General features: G+C 30.6%; 1 protein-coding gene across 2 annotated transcripts; it reads right to left on the minus strand.

Moving 5' to 3' along the window:
* Positions 1-1350: 1350 nt before the first annotated feature.
* LOC134724503 (phosphatidate cytidylyltransferase, photoreceptor-specific-like) lies at positions 1351-22770 on the minus strand. Of its 2 annotated transcripts, none has more exons than XM_063587556.1 (11): positions 22596-22770; positions 17565-17707; positions 15626-15722; positions 14647-14823; positions 14108-14227; positions 13260-13342; positions 11412-11568; positions 10316-10468; positions 6556-6690; positions 5922-6025; positions 1351-1838 (listed from the first exon to the last, which is right to left on the minus strand). In XM_063587556.1, the coding sequence occupies exons 1-11, from the start codon at positions 22647-22649 to the stop codon at positions 1706-1708; spliced, it is 1356 nt and encodes a 451-aa protein (XP_063443626.1). In that variant the 5' UTR covers positions 22650-22770; the 3' UTR covers positions 1351-1705. The 2 variants fall into 2 exon arrangements, 1 of the variants encoding a protein (XP_063443626.1); XR_010108439.1 differs by having other exon boundaries at positions 1762-1838; positions 6556-6748.
* Positions 22771-24919: the final 2149 nt, after the last annotated feature.

Here is a 24919-nt window from a genome sequence, read left to right on the forward strand (position 1 = left end):
GCTAAAAATAGAACATAGGGGTAAAATGCAGTTTTTGGCTTATAACTCAAAAACCAAAGCATAAAGAGCAAATCTGACAAGGGATAAAAATGTTTATCAGGTCAAGATCTATCTGCCCTGAAATTTTCAGATGAATCGGTCAATCGGTTGTTGGGTTGCTGCCCCTGAATTGGTAATTTTGAAGAAATTTTGCTGTTTTTGGTTATTATCTTGAATATTATTATAGATAGAGATAAACTGTAAACAGCAATAATGTTCAGCAAAGTAAGATCTACAAATAAGTCAGCATGACCAAAATGGTCAGTTGACCCGTTTAGGAGTTATTGCCCTTTATAGTCAATTTTTAACCATTTTTCGAAAATTAAAGTAATCTTTTACAAAAATCTTCTCCTCTGAAACTACTTGGCCAAATTAATCCAAACTTGGCCACAATCATCTTTGGGGTATCTAGTTTAAAAAATGTGTGGCGTGACCTGGTCAACCAACCAAGATGGCCGCCACCGCTAAAAATAGAACATAGGGGTAAAATGCAGTTTTTGGCTTATAACTCAAAAACCAAAGCATTTTGAGGAAATCTGACATGGGATAAAAATGTTTATCAGGTCAAGAACTATCTGCCCTGAAATTTTCAGATGAATCGGTCAATCGGTTGTTGGGTTGCTGCCCCTGAATTGGTAATTTTGAGGAAATTTTGCTGTTTTTGGTTATTATCTTGAATATTATTATAGATAGAGATAAATTGTAAACAGCAATAATGTTCAGCAAAGTAAGATCTACAAATAAGTCAGCATGACCAAAATGGTCAGTTGACCCCTTTAGGAGTTATTGCCCTTTATAGTCAATTTTTAACAATTTTCATTAATTTGGTAAATTTATGTAAATTTTTACCAAATATAGTTCTCTGTTACTAATGGGCAAAGTTCATGATAGATATAATTGTAAGAAGCAAAATCGTTCAGTAAAGTAAGAACTTCAAACACATCACCATCACCAAAATACAATTTTGTCATGAATCCATTTGTGTCCTTTGTTTAATATGCACATAGACCAAGGTGAGCGACACAGGCTCTTTAGAGCCTCTAGTTTCATAATATATCACTGTTAACAATGGTCAAGCTCATTCCCAACAGATCAATATTTTTTCATAATTATTTGAATAAGAATTTATGCCAAATAATTAACAAAACATCACAGACAGTATCGGTTGCCATTTGAAAATAAAAATGTTTTAAGAGTATTGACATTTACTATCAATTCTGGCAATTTATGCTTATAATATTTTTTTTATCAAAAATTGTAACCTACAAAAAAAGTAAATGAAAAATACCCAATATTTTAAAAACATTTAGTAGGGTCTTAATTCTGAAAATTCAGATACACTTAAACCATATCATAGTGATAAACATCCGCAAAACTTCAATTTGTTTTTAAAATTTACACATATACATATAATATACACAATTAGCAAATATCTAAACCAATCATATGATCACAAGTTCTTTCATTACTGAAAATGATAAAAAAATGTACACCCATAATAAATAACGATAAAATATGAAGCATTCACCTCTTCTGGACCCCCATTCATATCACATGTACCTTCAGGATAAAACATTCATAAAACTAGTAACAAATATTGCTATATATTTCTAAAACAAATTACAAAATTGATCTAAAATCTTCTAAAATTTAGTTGAAAATGGTGTTACGTATTTGTGGCCCTGTCGAGAATGAGTCCCCTCAGTGTTAATTTCTCTCTCAGTGTATTATATATCTGAATCTGTTCCTCTGTTGTCAGTAACCAAATACTCTGTAAGATCTTCTGGGGGTTAGGTGCTCTGAAAAAAAAAATCATTAGATATTATTACAAATGAAATACATATACATGTACAATATTCATAGTGTAGGAAAATATATTTAACAAGCTTTAATTTCGAAATTCCTGTTTCATAGTGAGTACAAATAAATTTCATATTTTCCTACACTGTCTGAACATTGTATTTATCCTGCAATTTAATATGGAGCTTAAATATTTAGTTTGTTTCATCCCAATCATTGAATTTGTTTCTTAAACGACCAACATGATATAAACCCTGAGCTGTGACAAATACCAGGATTTGAAAATGGCTCACAGCAGAAGGGGCTTACAAGGAGGTTATAAACTTAAACTATAATACATTATTCTTTTTGTTTTACTTATCAATCAGTATATGTATAGTGAAAGATAAACTCTTAATGTGTTATTTTTGAGTACATTGTATTTAGTTTTTACAGCTGATATTTGATGATTTCTACTTTATTCATAATTTTTATGAATAGGAGACAACAAAAAATGTGTTACATATGTATATTTGATTTGTCTTTTGTTTTGATTTGAGACCTCTAATGAGCAGGGTTTCAGCTAGGATTTTGAGGGCTTTAGTCACTTTTGCGCGTGATAAAAATCAGCCTTATTTTTTATAATAGCAAGGGGTCTTGGACGTTTATCAAACTAGCTATACATGTATGTCCTAGTCCTTCAAGAACTAGTCTAGGATCTCTGAAGACTTAAGGATTGCTAATGTAGGCAGTTATTGGTAATATTGAATGAATTGACTGATGTGGTGCTAAGATATGAAGATAAGAACAGGGATCTGGTAATATGGTTCACAGCTTCACTTCAGTTATTTTCAGGGCACACCCCTGATCAACAAAAGTTGGGTGCCTCTATTTTTTAAACCACTGCACAAATGAACTTGTAACGACTTTTTCACTTCACAATCAAACGAAGTTTTCCTAAGGGAAATATTGAAATTAAAATAAAGTTGAAATGTCCGGGAAGATTATCAATTTTGTTCAAATGACGAAAATTGAGAGAAATGATAAAAATGAAATGCTGAAGACTGATTTAACTTTAACAGATTATTATAATGGTCATTTATGAGGTTTTATAATAATATTTGAGAGATTAGTGACCCATCTGATTGGCGGAGCATTACGTTTGCGCGCAAAAATCATTACGTTTGCGCGCAGCTTTCCATTACATTTGCGCGCATTTTTTTGGCAGGTAAACTCAGGTAAAATACAGGTAATAATTCTTATTTATCTATTAATTTGTTCAATTATTTATAAGTATCAGTACCCCTTCCGCTAGTCTTAACATGTTGTCTCTATGAAACATTCCCCCTTTCCATTCTTAATGTTATCATAAGGCACATATTTTGAAAGTATTCAATAAGTAATTTTCTAGGGAAAATACAGGTAATAAAATAATGCTTATTTATCTATTAATTTGTTCAATTATTTTACAGGTATCAGTACCCCTTCCTTTAGTATAAGTTTCATAAGGCAGGGGAAAAAGAGATAAAACCGCAGATTTTTTTCGATTTTCAAACACATTTCAATACATGTATGCAAAATTTTAAGAAAATCTGTGACATAGCCCATTCTTATATTAACGTTGCGCACGATGTTCCTACAACACGACGTTACACCACCACGACGTCAAAGAGAGTTTTCTGAAACTTTTGACGTACATTTATTCTCAATTTACAAGTTTCATTTGCTTTTTTTTTATGTAGTTGGTTGATTCTAAATCTGTCTCTATTAATTTTGTGATGTCTATTTACCATGAATTTATTTACCTCAAGTTGTGGAAATCGATTAAACAATTTTACCCTTAATTCAACTTAAAATGTTGCATTGTTGTAAGTAATGAACTTGAAGGAAGGAAAAATGGGACAGAAGAATATGGTTTTCAATAATTAAATGAATTATAACAAAACTTTAATCGCAGGCTGCTAAAATTGCATGGTGCATATCATCTGTCATTGTAAATTTTTCATATCTTGATCCAACCCTAATACAAATATATCTGACACTCTGCAATAAATAAAAACATATTTACCCTTGATTAATTTGAATTGAATTGTATTAAAAATTTGCTTGACACAACCCTTAAATAAAGTCATTATAACCCGATCTTGAAAATTATTTTCCCAGTCATTTGAAGTTGCTTGCTTTTAAAATGTACTAATCTTCTCCTGAATGGTCCGTATAATACGGGGTTGCATTAATTCGATGAAACTATTTTTGGCGCTGTTTCCGACAAGTCTTTCAGTTACATCCGTTTCATGCACGTTTTTTTTTCGACAACCAGCAATGTCTTTTTAAATTTCACCACGCGATCCGTATCAGGAATATACAATGGAACAAATTTTGCACATGTAACATCGAAAAAAAAGCATTTGTTTGGATTTTTACGACGTTTTTCGACGTTTGGACAAAATGGCTACCGTTTTGTAATGTTTCGTAGCATTTTATTCCTGTAAGACCCAAACATGCAGGTAATAAAACAAGAATCTAGACTTTATGTTCTGTTCGTGTATCTAACTTTTGTTTTGTTAAATTATAAATTACTTATTGAAATATCAGGTTAAAAACCCGCATTAATTGCTTGGACAAATGAAATATCAACTTGGACAATATGGCTACCGCTTGAAAAACGACTGTGTAGAGATGGTTTTATGGAATCTACAATTTTTGATTTCACACACAATGAGGCAAATGTTTGTTCTTTCTGAAGATGTTACAATTATCTCACATTTTTTAGACATTTTTAGCTATGTCTACTTATAAAACTAGTTTTCAGCCGTTTAGTCAACGAAAAACGTCATTGGACATTTTTCTTATTCCAACTTAATATGCAACCACCGAGTCAAACGAAATTCAACAAAAGAAAGGCTTTAATTTAACCAAGAACTGACACACTTCGTTGCTTCTGCCAAGTTTCGGGAAGATCAGAGAATAAGAAATAGGATAACTATACATAAGAGATAAAACAGTTGTTCAAAAATGTAACGTTGGACATCCGTTTTTTTCACATAGCTTTTTTGTTTTAATCCTCAAATATACTAGATATTACTAAGCATATGACCAAGAGCTATAAGAACATAAAGGAAAACTTATACTGAATTAGTTTTTATAGTGGTTAGTGTTTGTTAACATATTATTTTGTTTTGTGGAGGAAATTTCTAAGATTCTGTTTTAAATTATAGGGGTTGTAGGAACAGCGTGCGTGACGTTAATTGTAACTTGACCTTAAGCTATAACGGAGTTTTTACTTGCTTTGATAATTCAATATGAACAGTATATAATTTGACTGATAAACAAATTATTTTAAAATTAATAATTGATTAATATGAAAATACAAAAAAAATAGTTATTTATAACTTAATATAATTTTTATTTTTACTTTTACCTGAGATTACCTGTAAAATAAATGCGCGCAAATATAATCAAAAGCTGCGCGCAAACGTAAAATATTTGAATCCCCAAATGCGTGCAAACGTAGTGCGCCCCTGATTGGGGATAGGCGGATTACTTGTCATCAACTTTTTTAACACCTTTGGTAAACGTAAAATTACCTGAGGGTCATAAACTTGTCAGAAACATATAGACAGGTAGAATTCAAGTAATTTGATGTGTAAATATTTTTACACTTTCCAAATTTAAGTGACGAAATTGATATGAAATATTTTCGTCATTTCGAAAACCTTTTCATAAAATACGAAAGTGACGAGCGCTAGCAAAATCACTGCTAATGGGTCATGTGTAGATGAAATATGTGTTTAGTGTATTAAATAATAAATAGGCCTGATATCTTTGATGCTTTTAACATGTCAGTGTGTCGTCTAAATAAAGGAACCTCATAAACTGTTGTGTATGCATATTCGCAAGTGATTTTTGGAAATAGTTTTGTGTAAGCAGATCTTTATACGAATCAGTATATAATAAATAAACAAAACCATCTATGAGGTTATTATCTAACGGCATTCCTCAATTTTGAATAGACAAATATCTAAATCTATCACTTTGTAAAATTGTCTGTTTCGGATTGAAACGAACACCAATAGATCTATACAACCAAGCTATTACTATACCTGATAAAACTAGTGTAGTAGACATGAACAAATGTAGCCATGAGGAACTGACAGTCAAATCTGTCCATGATACCACCATGTCCTGGGATTGTGTCTCCAAAATCCTACAAATAGATAGTCATTATTGTTGTTAATGTCTCAAAATTGAAACTAAATTTTTTTGGTGAGTACAAGCCTGTAGTAATAATACACAACACATACTAGCATCATTTGTATAAATAAACCACTGAATGTTTGGTTTTTGGCTGCTTTTAGATGTATTTTGAATGGGGGGAATTGGATGCACTGAAGTTAATTAAATATTATAATAATTAGCGGTCGCATTTTTTTTTTATTATTTCAAAGAAACATGAAAAATTTTATTTTTTGGGATCAGGGTCTTATTAATTGCCTACTATGCTCTTCATGTTAATAATTCTGGAACAGTCTTAACAAAAATGTTGAAGCTTTCAAATCAAATCAAATGTTTTCTATTCTTTACATTTCAAGAAAAAATATAGAAAAAAACAAGTACCTTTGATTTGGAAATAAAATGTATATATCTCATAAACTTTTTGAGTTCTTTTTACTCATCAGATATAAATAGAAATAAGACTTATACTTCTTTTTTTTTAAACCTTTGGTTTATACTTACTTTGATTTTAAATGCTCTTTTGAATCCACTGGCAAAGAATCCTCCAAATGGTCCAATGACTGAGGCAAACAGTGACATACTGATAGAATGTAACATGAATGGATATAGTGTGATAGTCTTCCAGGGGATACCAAACTATAAATAGATAAAATATGATTGGATAAACTCTGATAGTCTTCCATGGGATACCAAACTATAAATAGAAAAAATATGATTGGATAAATGTCATGAATGTGTTGGTCTTCTATGGAATATTTCCCAAATCATAAAAAAAGATAAAATATTGTTGGATGAAATGTAATTGTTTTTCTTGAATGTACAATCAATATACATATATATATAAAATGAGACGGACTGTAAAATGAAATGGATTTTTAACAATAAGATAAAATACTAGCTAGTTCTGTCATTTATGTTTACACATGAGGAATGAAACAGTTGCCACCATTAATTAGGGCTTTGACAGTGGTAAATATACATTTTACTAATCTGCACTCTTTGTCACTAGTAAAACTATACTTGCAACAGTCAAACTAACAATTGATAGTGACAAATCTTAAAACTCATTACAGTTATTGCTTTTTTAATGAAATACTATCAATACTTTACATGAAGTGTTGCAATGTGGTCCAATCAAAAATAAATTTACATGAAATAATGCATTTAGAATAGAAGATGTTTGTGAAAGTGCTGATGGAACTATTCTATGGTTAGAAAATGTCAAGCTTGCAAAAGAATGAAATCTGTTCTGCAAATATCAGGAAAAAAAATACAAAAATTAAGATAATGACATTGAAACAGAAGATAGAGCTGCTTACAGATTAATGTTAATTCAGACATTTTTTGTGAGTATCAGTTTTTATAGATTGAGGAAAAATTGTATTATCATTCATATTTGAGTTTGGTTATTTTCCAAAATTGTGGACAAGCTGATAGAAAGTGTAAGTATATTTTGTTCAACATTTAAACTTCTGGTTTATCTATCATGATCTATACCCACAAAATCCACAAAGTCGGTACAAAAAATCTCAGCAAATCTGGAAATGTGAACCAAGCATTAAAGTTTTTTTTAAATATATTCATACTACATGTACTCAAATTTCCCACATCGTAACTAATGGCTCTAGAGAACCTGTTTCATTCACCTCCCATCTTTGCAAAAAAAATAATGGATTTCATTGATAATGATGGTGTAAGAAAATATGTTCTTTACAAATGTGCTTTCTATAAATTCATTGATGAGAACTATAAAGTTCAACAAAGTTAAAAAGTGTACAATCTATGTGATTTAAGCATTAATTCTGCTATGGACAAGTGGAAATATGGAGTCATTTTGAATTAATGTACATAATAAAGAAAAGATTTAAATGGCACTGATTAACTGTTGCTTTAAGGCATAAAGGAAGCTGGCTTGTCATGTTTTGGATTTTTTGTCAAATTTTCAGGATCCTCTGGTTTTTTTCATTTGAATGTGTTGAAAAAAATTGCCTGGTGACCTCCAGTTTTCTTTTTGTAAATCTTTTACATGTAATATGATAAACCATCTGTAAAAGTCTTATAAAATTTTAATCATTTTTTAATAGCTTTTGAGAACTTAAATTTGTCAATGATAAAGCTATGAAAAGTGAACAGAGAATAGTTTCCTGCCAAAATTTCAATGCCTAATATTTCGAAAACAAGCATGGTGACCTATATATTTTTTTTGCTCTTTGGATTCCTTTATTAATCCCCTATTAATATAAAGTAGTGTTTTGAAAAGTTAATTACTTTAAAAATGAGAAGCGAACTCCCTTAAATGGAGTTTTTCAAAATAGTTGTTGTTTTCATTGTAGTGATTAAAAATGTGACGTTTTTTTTTAGTTTCCCAAATACAATGAAATAGACATGATAGAGAATCATGCAATTAGAGGGACTGAAATAGATTTCCACATAATATTACCACTATTCTATTTCGTCCTCCTATTCATGGTGAAAATATAGGTTACATTGACCTAAATAACTAAAAGTTGATGTATCATCACCTGATCATGTGTATAAAATGATATAAGACTTAGAAAACAGAATATCTCAATTGTCATCATTTTTGAAATAATGCATCTTAATAGCTATAATTGTTTTAAAAAATTAAATAGACCAGTTTATATATACATTATCAGAATTGACAATTTAATTGTAAAAGTTAACCGACAAAGATGAAGACAATACATGTATCTCCCATCTAGGTGAGCTAAACATATACAACTATGTTATAAGTATTTCCAAGAAGTTCAAGAATGCACCGGAGTAGTATCTAAAGCATGTTTCTATTTGGTGTGTTTTACATGTTGTATACTCACAATTTTGCTCTGAAAATTTTTATACAAAATATAAATATCAATTGTTTGAATAAGAGCTTGAAACAGTGTATTAGAACAGCTCAAAGACACAGTATAATAAACAGGAATGTTGTTGTGATATCAATGGATAAACTTTTTGTATGGGAGTTTAATTTGTGCATCGAATGATAAATGAATCCTTCACACAAATATTTTGATTTGTACATATGATGCCTTTGGAATATTTTCATGCATATAAACTGATCCAGAAATAAGGGGAGACAACCCAGGTGTGAAATTTTTCATGTTTACAATATTTCTTTAGAATCTGAAGAACTATTGGAAATTTCACTCATCTTTCACCAAAATGATATCCATATCTTAAGATAAAAGTTAGTATCATTTTGATGTACACCTTTAAAAGTATTATTCACAAAGTATAATATATTCATGATATTTTAGATGGATCGTATGTTATGTCAAGTATTCAATTTGGAATTGTGATTTGTATAGAAAACAAGTTAAGTATTCAATTTGGAATTGTGATTTGTATAGAAAACGAGTTAAGTATTCAATTTGGAATTGTGATTTGTATAGAAAACGAGTTAAGTATTCAATTTGGAATTGTGATTTGTATAGAAAACGAGTTAAGTATTCAATTTGGAATTGTGATTTGTATAGAAAACGAGTTAAGTATTCAATTTGGAATTGTGATTTGTATAGAAAACGAGTTAAGTATTCAATTTGGAATTGTGATTTGTATAGAAAACGAGTTAAGTATTCAATTTGGAATTGTGATTTGTATAGAAAACGAGTTAAGTATTCAATTTGGAATTGTGATTTGTATAGAAAACGAGTTAAGTATTCAATTTGGAATTGTGATTTGTATAGAAAACGAGTTTAGTATTCAATTTGGAATTTTGATTTGTATAGAAAACAAGTTAATTATTTAATTTAAATTGAAGAATTGCATGTTATGATGAGTATTCAAATTGAAATAGTGAATTATATAATGTGCTTATTTATGACAGACATGCAAATCCTATTAAAAGTATAGCTCAATCATAAACTTGTGTATGTGCTATAAATTAAATACAAATAAATTCAAACATGAAGAAAAGCCCCATGCCAATCCCAATATTTGAACAGGTGATAAAATTGGTTTAAGTATAAAGAAGATTTTAAGTATAAAGCAGGATTTTTTTTAATCAAAGGATCATCTAACAAAAATACTATATTTACTGAGGACAGTCGCAGAGGTCAATGTAAATTTTTAATTTTTTTTTTATCAATCTTATCACCACAGAGTTCAAGGTCATAATCCTTCTGATTTTCAGTTTTTTGCTTTATCCATAATGAGAATTAATTTATAGAATTTTTATAATAAAAAAAACCAGGGTCTGTGAAATATCTGAAAAATATTGAACACTATAAAATAAACTTACTACACTGAATATCTTCTGTGCTACTGTTGGCAGATTGACTTCTGTTAATATAAACACGGGATGTCTCTCACACTCGTACGATATCTTGTTATTTACATCATCGTAAGAAATCGGACAAACAAAATAATCAAATTGCACCAGAAAATAGGACAACTACAAATAAAAAATAATATTATACAAATAATATTAAGTGTCAGACAAAAAGAAATTCAATGCTTTGTTTTCCATTGTTCATGGTTTTGCATTTTATTTTGTATGTTCTCACTTCTGACACAGAAATCAGACTGACTAAATGGCCTACTCATTTTGAGATTTCCACTTTGCTGTGACAATTTTCATTTTGTTTATTTGAAAAATATATAACTTATCAGAAAATTTCATGGGTTACTTGATTGTGCCTGATTTTCATATGATGAGGACCATGAAGACTAAAGCTTTCAATTAGTTAAATTGAGGTCTGCTGGTAGTCCTTTGTTAATACATATATCATTGTCATTTACTTAGTTTCTTCTGCTACCTATTTTGACATCAGACTCTGATTTCTTTCAAGCTGGGTTTTATTGTGCTAATTACAGTTATCATTTTTATTCTACATTTGCTAAAGGTATAGGGGAGGTTTGAGATATCACAATACAAGTTTAACTCAACTATTTTTTTTGAGCCTGTCCCTAGTTAGGTGCCTATGACATTTGTTAGTCTTGTACGTATTTTAATTGAAGTTCATTTATGTTTCGGAGTTTGGTGTGAAATCCATTTTCACTGAATATTGTACACATTTTTGTTTAGGGGCCAGCCGAAGCCCGCTTCTAAATAGAGGATTTTCTTGCTGTGTTGGAGACTAATACTTGGCCTTGGGTTGTTTTCTTCACTTTGGTTGATTTTGTCAGGCAGCCCAACACTTAGGACTAACATTAATCCAAAAATTTTGTAAATATAGGGAATTTATAAACTCAGCTATGTTTAACAGGGTGTTGTCAGTGTAATTGTCATGACGACAGAAAAGTAATGGCATCTTCACTCCAGTCAGAACCATCTTGTATCTTTGTGCCATTTCTCGAATGATCGAAATTCCGCCTGAGTCAGTGTATATACTTACTGCAAGTCCAAACACTACTGTAGACAAAGCACCACCAATAAATCCTTCCCATGTTTTCTTAGGAGACAGTTTGATCAGCGGTGTTTTACCAAAGAAAAATCCAAACATGTACGCCATGATGTCATTACAAATGATCATGGAAACTGGGACTAAAAGCCTGAAAAATAATGAAAAATATTATTAACAAAAGACATAGATTTGTAGCTCAGACAAAATCATCATGGGACGCAAAGATATTGAACATCAGTCAAAATTACATCCAAAACACAAAGAAAATAAAATGGTTAAAATTCAGACACAAACACAATAAGGATAATAAGTATAAAAAAAAATCTAAATATTAAAGCAGATCATATCTAACATTGGTGGATCTAGAAATTTTCACAAGTTGGGGCCCACTGACTGCGCTTCGAGGGGTTCCAGTCATGCTTCAGTGATTTCCTATATAAGCAACCAATTTTTTTCCCAAAAAGGGGGGGCCCTCCTCTAAATCCGCCTCTGATTCTATTGCAGAAAAATTTGACATTAGAAGTTACATTTTATTAATGTTTGTTTTGTTTCGACAATCAACCAATCTTGTAAACAGGAGGCATAATTGAAATTTAATATCATTTTATTTACTAACTCTTGTACTAACTGTACTAATTACATTTGAAAAGTTTATAGTGATTTGTCAAAATCAGTTGATTTTTTTATTGTATAAAAGAAGTTATACATTTTATCATCATGCACCAAAAATTACTGTTCATGTCATTAAACAATATTTTTTTTATTGTAATGGGTCATGAAGGTACCCCTACTACAACCCACACATAAATTGAATTAGATTAAATGGTGTTCTCAAAGATATGAAACTTTTAACCATATTTTCCTACTGCTTACAACTACAAGATATATACACTTATTTCAAACGGGATAACACATCCTCATTTTTACAAAAATGTTGTTAACCATGCCCGGAAATTTAGAAATGATCCATGTCAACTTGTCGCTTCTTTAAATAAACTTATTCTAAAAGGTTACCTACATGTATTCAACACTGTAATAAGATCATTGAATATTATTTTTAATCATGTTAATGGTATAAATATAAATTTTGTTATCAGTAAATTAAAGGCTAACTAAATATTACTAGTATGTTATATACATATATACATTTTCATGGATCTACAATCTGTCGATACCTGTAACTTGGCATTGCACAAGGTCATGTTTTTCTCTGGCTGTTTATGACTTCTTTACACTAAATCCATGGACGTTGGATGTGTACGGATTGATAGTTTAGTCTTAGATGCATTTTTTTATTAGTTGTTAGTGGCTTTGAACTAGTGGTCAGATAACTGCGAGTAATCTCAGATCTGTTCATTGTGTCTTTTTGTGTCGGGATGTATAAGAACCCGGCTGCGCCCACTTGTAATTTTATCCATCTGATGAGTCAAGCCTTTTTCAACTGATTTTTATAGTTGTTCTTATGTTGTACTGTTATAACACTGTCCCAGGTTAGGGGGAGGGTTGGGATCCCGCTAACATGTTTAACCCTGCCACACTATTTATGTATGTGCCTGTCCCAAGTCAGAAGCCTGTAATTCAGTGGTTGTCGTTTATTTATGTGTTACATATTTGTTTTTCGTTCATTTTTCTATATAGATAAGGCCATTAGTTTTCTCATTTGAATTGTTTTACATTGTCTTATCAGGCTTTTATAGCTGACTATGCATTATGGGCTTTGTTCATTGTTGAAGGCTGTACAGTGACCTATAGTTGTTTATGTCTGTGTCATTTTGATCTCTTGTGGACAGTTGTCTCATTGGCAATCATACCACATCTTCTTTTTTATTCATTCCTTACCAAATGAGACCCTCAAAAACATTCTGTATAATTAAGTGTGACTGTGTGACCACTATAAGTAAGGTTACGTGTGTCCAACCAAACTGAAAATAAATAAAATGCAGACACATACAAATTGGATATGGTATATGTTAGATTTTTCTAATCAAGTCTTTTGCAAAAATAGGCTTTAAAATTTGAAATACTTGTGATATGTCATTGAAATTATTTTGTGTAGTCATGTTAAAAGTAACATTATAATAAAAGTAATTTTCTTTTTGAACACCTTTTACCTGAATCATAATAAAGCAATTCTTAAATGATCATACTTGACAAATTTTGGGCCAAACAGGCTTTTTGTTGTTGGGATGTACAAGTACTTAGCCCCATCATGATCCACTTGTATTTTTGTCCATCTGATGAGTTATGCCTTTTTCAACTGATTTTTATAGTTCATTAGTATATTGTACTATTATACCACTATCTGAGGTTAGGAGAGGGTTGGGATCCTGCTAACATGTTTAACCCCGCCACATTATTTATGTATGTGCCTGTCCCAAGTCAGAATCCTGTAATTCAGTGGTTGTCGTTTGTTTATGTGTTGCATATTTGTTTTCTGTTCATTGTATTTTATAAATAAGGCTGTTAGTTTTCTCGTTTGAATTGTTTTACATTGTCTTATCAGGGCCTTTTATAGCTGACTAAGCAGTGTGGGCTTTGCTAATTGCAACAGGCCGTACGGTGACCTATAGTTGTTAATGTCTATGTCATTTTGGTTTCTTGTGGAGAAATTTCTCATTGGCAATCATACCACATCTTCTTAAATCTATATACTAACTGTCACTCCTTAGAGTTATCCATACACTTACCAAGGTGAACTGTTTTAAGTAGTGCTTCTTCTTCAAGCTGACAACAAAACCAACAAAGCCAGCCACGTACAAGGAAAAGGATATAAATCTGTGGTACGATACTAAGGGACGTAAAAATTCCTGTAAACATAATAAACATGGTATAGAAAACACAAAAATGTGTTGTTGGCAGTTAAAAAGGAGTAAAGAAATAACTTAGGAATAAAAATTCATTAGCCAATACATATCATCTTGATAGTTAAATTTTAAAACTTTCAACAAGCATTGCGGTTTAAATTTGAAGATTTAACTATCTCGAGTGGATATTAAATATCATAACACATTCTATGCAGTGGTACAAGCTTTCAAATCTACTATTTTCCCCATAAAATTTTACATAGTTTAGAAAAGTATTATTTCTAAAATGGTAAATGAAAATTCCTTGTCACTTTCTTGTATGTTAGACATAAGATTATAATTTAAATGAATGGTATTTATTTTTTTCCAAAGTAATTTGCAATGTATTTTTTTTAAATGTGAATTGAAATTAAGATACTTACTGTACGCTGAAGCAGAACCCCAAAGTACTGAATGAGACTTTCTCCGTAGAAAAAATAATTAGACGTAAACAGGAAATACCAACTCAACATACGGAACCATGGTAAGTTAAATGACTTGTAAACAATATACCCGATTGTAATAATCTCATGGAAACATTTGATCTGTACCATCAGTGTCTGAAAATAAATAATAGAAAAATGTGGTAACAAGCATTGCATCTAAATTTTCAACATTCAATTGAGGTAAACTAATGTTAGAGAATGGTTCTTTGATACATGTCAAGCATTTTTTATCTGTGCAAAAAAGATGTGTTTTTTTCCCCTTGATTATCAGAAGATAATCAGATTGTACCAGATGTATATATGGAAGAACCAGGAAAGAGATCAGAAAACAATTTCAAGATGTAAGTATGGACAAGGATAAATTTTAAAGTGTCAGCCCCCTAGCCACTTATGCAATATGAAATGGGCAAAATTATATCACAAGTTAACAAGAATATGTCTCAATTGGAACCATGATATCTTTGCACTTTTCCATGTGCTATGACCAGTGAAATATGGATTAAAACCTAATTTGGCAGTTCACATTATAATGAACATGTGTACAAAATTTCTAGTTGATGTGACAAGACCCAGAGGGAAAAAAATTGCTTTTGTTAATTGATTGAAAAATTGTATTTTTAATTAATTGCTTCTTACTGTTATCACATGGGCACTCATCACAGTTGCATTAAAATAAACTTCATATTTTTACATAAATAAGCCGTTAGTTTTCTCATTTGAATTGTTTTACATTCTCTTATCGGGGCCTTTTATAGCTGACTATGCGGTATGGGCTTTGCTCATTTTTGAAGGCCGTACGGTGACCTATAGTGGTTAATGTCTGTGTCATTTTGGTCTTTTGTGGATAGTTGTCTCATTTGCAATCATACCACATCTTCTTTTTTATATTAGGTTAAAAGTGAGTTATTGTACTTACAACAATAACCAATGCCAGTGGTCCTAAATAGATGATTAAAAAGAAGAAGAAAATCATCGCCCAGGAGAAGATTCCTCTTATAATCCAATTTCTCCATCTAAAATAAAAAAAAGAATAAATTTTCAAAGTTAACTCTATATGACCAAAACCTGCTTCTTTAGTATTCACAAAATCAACAAAGGCTTTGTGTTGAAGGCCATACTTAAATTGACCTATAATTTTCAACTTTTTACATATTTAGTTGTCTCATTGGCACCAGCTTATTTATATTATACAGATGTTTTATAAAGATTCAAACTGTATTCTTCCTTTTTTCAGTTGCTGATCAGGTTGTAACACAGTGTTAATTTTAAAGAGTCATCAGAAACAGTGTTCTTCATACAATTCCCCCCCCCCCCCCCCCCCGATAATAATAATTGCCATCATGATTATCACAGTGACTATCAGAATCATCACACAGACTATCATGATTACCAGAGACTATCATGATTACTGATCAGTGACAATGCATGCTGATGATTGTGCATGTGATTCACTTTTAAATACCTTTTAGAAGAAAAATCAAACTTAATTTGCCCTTAACATTCTAAATTTTAGTATCAGAGATGAGTCTTTGGTAGAAGAAACACATGTATGGTGTATTTTTTTTTTTAGCTATCTACCATGAGTTAAGCATCCAAAGAAATAGATGTAAAGTTTTGAGATATATTCAAGATATTTTACAACAGGGGCATCAAGCAAAATATTTTAACCTTCAATCACCTTCATTTATAGGTTAATTAAAGGTCAAACTCTAATAATCAATGCACACATGATATTTTTATCTGAAACAAATCAAAATCTCCTTCTCCATCATATAAAGACTTTGAATTGTCAGGAATCAATAACATAATTCATCAACGACATAATGCACTAATTAACAAGCCTATATAGATACATTTACATCAAGGAAGATTAGTTTATCATTTAAACAATGCAACAGTCAGCTAACCAGAAAAATGTACAAAATGTAATATGATCGTCTGCTTAATAGTTGAAACAAACATTAGGTACCTGCATCTATATCATGTAATTACTTTATATCTTAATCATGTTAATGCACAATAAAATCAAGCTGGTGGTACTGAAATGTTAGGATGTTATTTTATTCCAATGAAATGTCAAGTTCTATTTCAATTTACAAAAATGATTTATACTTTCCAACCTGAGGGAGTAATGACTGATTCTATTGTTTGCAGATTATCATTTGGCTAAGTGCAAAAGATGCAATTCATTTTTAGGCTCAACTTATTTTTACATACATGTTATCATGGTTAAATTAAATGAAATTCATGAAATTAATGAATCATTAAATTGAGAATGAAAATGGGGGATGTGTCAAAGAGACAACTGTCTATTGTAATATATTAATCAATAAACTGTTATCACAGAGATATGTCTTGCCTTTTTGTAATTTTGGGAATGAATTGTGCCAATTAATGCTAATACAATTGCAAACCAAATATCAATGACCTACCACAAGTGGATCCCCATAAATTGACCTAATCACAAACTCATACATGTAATGTAAGCAAACCAATCAAAGTCAATAGACCATGACTCAGGGGGCGGAGCCAAATAATCTCCATGGCAATGAGATGTGGCAATGGTAATACATCTGCATACCAATAATCATTGACATACCACTAGTGGTTCCCAATCACAAACTAATACATTGTTGACGCCGTAGCCGGAAACAGCATACGTATGTCTCGCTTTTTGACTCAGTCAAGGTGAGACAAAAATAACCCTTCTTATCACTTATGAGCCTCAAAGACGTGAAAACATCATTGTGTTTTGAATTCTATAGACCTCTGTGTTTTATTAGGTTAACATGGTATAGTACATATTAAGAGGGAAAGTTAAAAGAGGATGAGGTAGTGACCAATGAAAACTTTACCTTGGGTTGAGACTTTTAAGAGCGGAATCTAAAGCTTCAGTTGTTTTGTCTGATGATTGTGACAACTGCCGTGTTGTACTCAGGTCAGCACCAGGTGGCAGCTCATCATCTTCTGATTCAGGGTTACTCTGAGGTGGAGGCTTCTAAAATAAAAAAAAATAAAAAAATTATATAACATTTATCACAGTCTGCAACAAAAACTTTTCTGACTGCTAGTCCAAAGACCAATATTTAATCATTTTTTTTTATAAAGTGTCTTAAAAGTTTTGCAAAAAGTTACAAGTCAAATAACTTTTCCTAGTTTTGGGCATAAGACTAGTGGCTAATGTATGTAATGGTTAGGAATCAGGATGGTATCGACTGTTATCAATATAATTTCAATGATTGAAGTGTATCAAATAAATAATTTTTTTAATTAGTTTGTCAGTCACCAATAAGGCCTAAAATATAAATACAATTTATCTTGTCTATTAAAACTACTGTGGAGTCATTAATATTCCTTGGATACCAACTTTCATGGATTTCAAAGGGTACAGGGGAACCACAAATTTAAATGTTCAAATTTGCAAGTTTTCACTCAAACCAGTAAAATTAGTACCCTTGAAAATAAATGACTACACACTTAATTTTTTGTTATTTTCCATGTTTCCTTCATTGTCCTTTGTGAAATGAAAATAATACTTTATAAATAGCTTTATACTTATAGATTAGGTAGAGCTGAAACCAATTAACTGGATTTTCCCAAAAGTTTGAAAGCCAATGGTGTATGCCCTACTTAAATACTTGGGAAGCTTTATTTGCCTGAAGAACCTTCTTCTTAATACATTTGCATGTATACAAATGTAGTATAATAATATCTAAAATTATTTATATGATAAACAAACTATTTACATGTAACATGCTTAAAAGAAGTTTATTTTATAAATTCAATGTCAGTACGTATATATACTGCAGAAGTACTAACTAATTCTAAAACTAATATATTCATATAGCCCAACTCATTATTAAATTTAAACTATAATCATGCTAGTTTTAGAATTTAAAAAAAATTAGCATTCATGTATGATTAAAAATACACACATACAATGACATACGTGTGAAATTAATATTTAAAATACTAATACTTTTAAATTAGATATTTAAAATTCATTAGATATCATGATTATTGCACTTTTAAAATGTCTCTTACATCTCAGCCTTGTACTTGTTATATGTATAAAGGTACATTTACTAGTTACTCATGTTACTTAGAAATACTAAAAATAGTAACTTCCACATTACAAAATTCAACATGGATATGACTAAAATTACTGAACATTATCTTATTATCCTGATAATCTTAAATTAGTGGTCATTTTTTTTTTAAATAGATGTTACCACATTTACAGATTCACTGTACAGTAATTATAAAGTTATGTTTTGTAGTTCACGACTATAATACCAAATTTTAATCAACCTTTCTGATAATCGGTATTTTTTATAAACCAAAAGCTGTCACATGTATATTCATTAGCATATTAATCTATTGCAATAAAAAATCATAATATCTAATAAAATTTGTAGATTTAGCTAACTAAGTTCTTATATTTGTATAAAGTAACATTCGTTTATAGTGGGAAATTGTTTTAAGGTTGTATAAGCTACAATTAAAAATTGCTCGCTGGTCCCTTTCAGTGATTACCGTTAGATAACGCTGTTTCATTTGCCAATCAATCTATCATCAAGAGAAGATAATTTATTCATATTTTGTTCATAGTCTTTTTCAAAAATGATGAACGGTTCTTTATATTGGTATGTAATCATTTTAAACGTTTCAAATTTATGAAATTATATTCGTACATCAATGTTTTTGATACACCAATAACAAAAACTGAAATATATTGAATGTATACATTTTGTAAGTATTCAAAATTATATCAAAAACGTAAACTTAATTATAAAATAATGAACCTGTTAAGGGAAGATAATACTCGCATAACTTCTTCGAATTGGCACATAATACAACGGAATGTCACCCTTGCATACAAATGGCACATCAATAGAATTAATTAACTGCGCAATCATGCTCCACCTTCAATGATGAATATAACCAAAAGTTGTTAATCTATAGATAGTGAAGACTAATGAAAGCTAACCCACTGTAAAAATATTTCTTTGCAATTTTTTAAAACTTCCTCAGGAAAATGATCGAGTCACTTGACTTTCAAAGCTCAAAATTAACGTTTTTACACAATATTTGAATAAACTAGTTAAATATTATTCGCTTCTCAAAGTGTAAGACGCAATAAAAATCGTATGCTTGCACCATCCTACCGAAATACAGATTTAATTAAGTCCTGAACATTTCGACATTTCTTTGTATATTTATAGCAAAACCGGTTTTAACCAAGTCACAGGTTCGTGTTAAGATCCGACTTAATACCTATTTCCCGATATGGTCAGGTAAAATTGCTATTTTCATAGTGCATTTTGTAGTGGGAAACAACAACTGTTTAATTTTTATGTTGCTCAAATCAAAACTTAAGAAAAAGGACTATATCTGTATAATTGCTTGATCTCTGATTATCTTTTTAAATATTTTGTTCAAACTAAGTAATAAAGAATTGAGTACATCTTGAAATGTGTTTGAGTGTGAATGTATTTTTGAATGTGTCACAAACAAAGTTTTACTGGTTAAATGACAGCAAACATTTGAATTTAGTTGATTAGCTGAATATTAGGCCTTTATGACATAAACAAGATAAACATGTTAATTATAAATTTATAAGGAGAAAACATACATTTTTATAAAAAGGGTCAATAACATTAAATCTACAATCATACAATCTAAGTAAGTGATCAATAATTAGGCCAATTGTTAGCAGAAAAAAATCTGCATGTACAAAATACACTTCTATGTATATTTATGTATTAAAAAAACTGTATTTTTGTTTGTCTTACAAATAAATTGATAGGAATTTTCATAATCTGTTGATATGAAATGTAAACAAATTAAATTAAAATGCATGCAGATACATGTACATGTAACCAAAACAAATGGGCCTAGAATGAGGGGATCGGAACATTGACTTTTAATCTCACATATTGATTTTCATTATTCTTCTGATTTTAAAAAGCTGACAAGTTTGCTGTTCAAATTCATTTTATTTTATTTTTGAGAGATATTATTGATTTATCTGAAAATAAAGGAAATACACTATACTTTATAAATAAGACCATGAATTTTGTGCTCCAAGCACTGAGCAAAATTTTATGACTTCAACCACTTTCTCATTCTAAACTTGTTCTATGACATGTATAGTACATGTTTCAGGAAAGAGAATATGTGGCAGTCGTCTCAATCTGTGGCACTTTGTTAGATGAAAATAAACAAACTTTACCATGTTTGCTGAATAGTTATTTTCTAAGAAAGAAAAATCATTTCTGGCACTCAATATCCATTCTCATAAGTTGTATATCGGTACCATGCAGAACATAAAATTGCCATCTACATGCATATGTTCATGTCGATGATGTATGTACTTTATTATGCATGCAAAATTAACATTTTCTTGATTATGTTTTTGAGATGATACAAGTGGATACTTTATATTCTGTAACCTTCAATGAGCTAGCTGCAGTATCCTTGCTCTTGGATCTTTATGATAATATTTGACAATTTGTGGAGTTATGGTCCACACAAATAAAAAAAATAGAGTAAGGATCATTAGTTACAGATTCACAGCTTGATCAAGCATGCATGTGATATTCTGTTATAAACTTCAGTTCAGTAGCCTTAGATTTTATGGCAAATTTTAAAGCTAGGTAAGGTTAAACTGGAACATATATATTTGAGGCACTGGCTACGGTTATATGGAAATGTAACAATAATAAAAATAAAAATTGCCGGAATGGAAAGTTGGGTAAGGAGCTAGATTAATTAAACTTAAATCTAATGTATTTATTGAACAAATTTTAAGCTAGTAGAATTTATAACTCTCTTCTTAAGGTAGTATGGGTGTCTTCCTCCATCTTGGATTGTAAAAAACAGTGAACCAAAGGTCCAGATTTTCTATCATGTTAGCAAAATTTGATGCAGGAATGCAGATATTTAATATGAATTTTCATTTAAAAGAACCAATTTATAAGTTAATAACTTATAAATATTAATACTTTTGCAAATGATGATAATTTTTGTTTGTGTTTTACTTTTTTAAAATTGTCATTTTAAGGGGAGGTAACTCTAAAATAGTGCACTTTCTGTTGGATTCTACATGGAATTTTCCTATTTTGTATTTTTTCTGGAAAAAACTCACGGTGACCCTATTTATTCTTTAGAAATTCTCAAAGCATTGTCTGAAAGCTATCTTCTCCTTAACAATTCTATCATTTTGTTTAGTTTCTAACCACAAAATGGTGTTTTTTCCTGTATAATCCTTACAAAATGTCTCAATTTGTCGCGTCCTGTAGCTTGAGAAAATGCGCGGTGACCTATCATTTTCATTATTTATTTCAACATATATATCAATAGATACTACATTTTGGCAAAGTACAAATGTATGAACAAATTCTATCATTTTTATTTTAGACTCCCACAGGTACCTTAAACATTAATAGTAATTATTTCACCCATTTCTATCCTTATAATATTCCCTTCTGAAATACAGCCAGGAATGATGGAATAGAATCAATATATATTTATGATCTTATCCTATGTACAAATACATTATAGTTATGATGTCCCATGCAACAGCTGTCTTATATAGTAATAGTCTATCAGAATTACCACATTTATTTGCCTGGAGCAAAAACATGATCATGATAATTCCAAAATCTAGTTTCCATCAAGTTTCCTGATTAAAATTTATGAAGTTAACATCTTTTGTTTTGCACAACTGAAACTTTAAAATTGTTAATTAAGCATTGTTTCAGTTCAAAACATGTTCAAAATTGTTTGTTTTGATTTTTTTGCATCAATGTTTTTGATTCAGCAGTTCAGGTGGTCATGTTTTGGGACGTTGTAACAAAAACAATAAACGTTTGATGTCTCACCTCGTCTGAACTGCTAACATCTCCATCTTTCACTCTGTGTCTTAGTTCTGACATTTTGTCACAACTTAACTGATCAAAAAAATCACAAAGTGAATTAGGTCTGAAGTATTTTATATTTAGTTATGTGCATATCATCTGCTAGTCTCGTCGAAAACGAGAGCGGACTTTGTACAACACAGAGTTAACTCCCATTTCAATGCAGGTGCGCGGGCTTTTTAAAAATCTTTCAGCGTTAACTTCGGGAATCTTCTTCTTTTCAGTTTCCGCACTCCATCATACCAGAGACAATTGTATTATATGTCTCTGATCATACTAATTTGATGACTATGTGCCGTGCATGCGGATAAAATTTACAATTATATATTTACATCAAAAAATAAATAAAGAAATAATAACTTGTTTTTGATTTCCACTGTACAATAACATATTGAAGATAAACTTGACTATAATAAGTTGTTACAATATTACATGGTGTAGTATTGGTTGGGAACAGATATATTTAAATGAATCTCATCTGTGCTCTTGTCACGGAATAGAAGTTCCTTCATAACAAAAGTTCTAATAGGAAAGAATATTCTGGAATATTATTTCCACAGGAATAAATATTACAGTATATATGTTCCTAACGGAATAAATGGTATAGAAATCTGAATATTTGTCCCAACAGACCGAATAGGTAGTATGACAAATTTAAGTGGCGTATCTAGGCTATTTTTAAGTGTACGCCCCAACCTTGGCAGGCGGTTTGAGAGCCCCAATTGGATCCAGATTGTAACACCTACTGTAATTAGTAGGTTCGAGGGGAAAGCCAATTCCTTTCATTAAAAACTAACCAATAGCAAGTTGAACACACCTTAGAGAATATTTCTTTCTAATTCGTTTATGTTTAATATATTCATTGTGTTGATTTGGAATCTAGTGGTCATTGGTTTAAGAGAAAATATCCAAAACCAGTTACTTTAACATATGTTTAAAAGGAACCATAGGGTTAAGCAATTACTGGACTAAACTGTGACCCCATTTTTGGTGCAAATGTCTTTAATGAATAAGAAATGATAAATTTGCTTAGATGTTTAGGTGCATTATGAAAATTCGTAAAGGGTTCTCGCCCAGAACTACTGCGTGCTGCGAAAATTGAATCCATTAATTTGTCCATTACAGGATTTTCTTTAGAGATTTTTTTCTTGATGTGGAATATGAAGTTCGGCCCAATTTTCATGACAATCATGATCTGAAGGTTTACAAAATTCTCATGTAAAATATTAATCACAGACCGTCTGTTAACTGTTTAAAGATTAGTATGTATGTAAATTTAAAAAAATGAAATAAAAGTTCTTTCAAAATTTTGCTTCATATATTAATCACAAAACAAAGCTTCTGCCATAGTTTCATAAAATTCGTTGAAGGGTTGACAAAGTAATTGAACCAACTTTAACCACAGACTACATCAAGTGTTAACTGCAAACACAATCCTTTCATCAGTAAAATACGGGAAAATCAAAAATATGAATTCGTCATTATAGCTCTGGATACTTTTTAGAGAAAATGTCATAAAGGTTTGAAAATTTTTGATATCAAACAAAATTAACCACATTTTGAACCAAAATGTTGACACTGCCAACAAAATAAAGGTCTTCTGTTTCTTGCTTTCGCGACATGAATGTCACAGGCTCGGCTAAAAGTCAAGCCCCATATCAAATCACAGCTGATTATGAATTGCTTTGAACAAAAGGAAAGTAAAAAAAAAATCAAAATAGATTCAGACTTTGACTGACAGAAAATTAAAAAATAATCTTGTACTGTATCATTTGATCGAAAGTAAATATCGTTACTTTTATAAGTAATTATAGCTATTCATTGAAGAAAGAGTGCTTTAAACTAGATCTTTTTAATTTATATAGATTATTAATTGTTTTTACCAAATTTCAAGTGTACGCCCAGGCGTTTTGACATAAACGCAGCTACGCGCCTGACAATGTTTATAACAAAGTTTCCGTTGGGACTTCTGTTAGGCGGTACAAATATACGTTGACACTCTGAAGGCTTCAACTGTGGTACACTGGACAGCAGTAACTTGTACTGAAAGTTTTTGTTGAATGATTTTTCTTTGATAGAATGAGTCTTTTTTTGGCTGTATGTGCCTAAATGAGTGAATGCGAGTGTATTGTCCTGTTCAACTGTCTGCAGATGGTATTAACAAGTTAGTGGGGTATATTGCTACTTATTGACGATTTTTTTCCCGGTGACGGATGAACTCAAAAGTGGTCTATTAAGTACAGCTATTTGTAAGATTCAGGCAGGGGGTGATTCATGTATGTCTCAGA

The sequence above is a fragment of the Mytilus trossulus genome, chromosome 7 (genome assembly GCF_036588685.1).
Source record: "Mytilus trossulus isolate FHL-02 chromosome 7, PNRI_Mtr1.1.1.hap1, whole genome shotgun sequence".
NCBI classification, from domain to species: Eukaryota; Metazoa; Mollusca; class Bivalvia; order Mytilida; family Mytilidae; genus Mytilus; species Mytilus trossulus.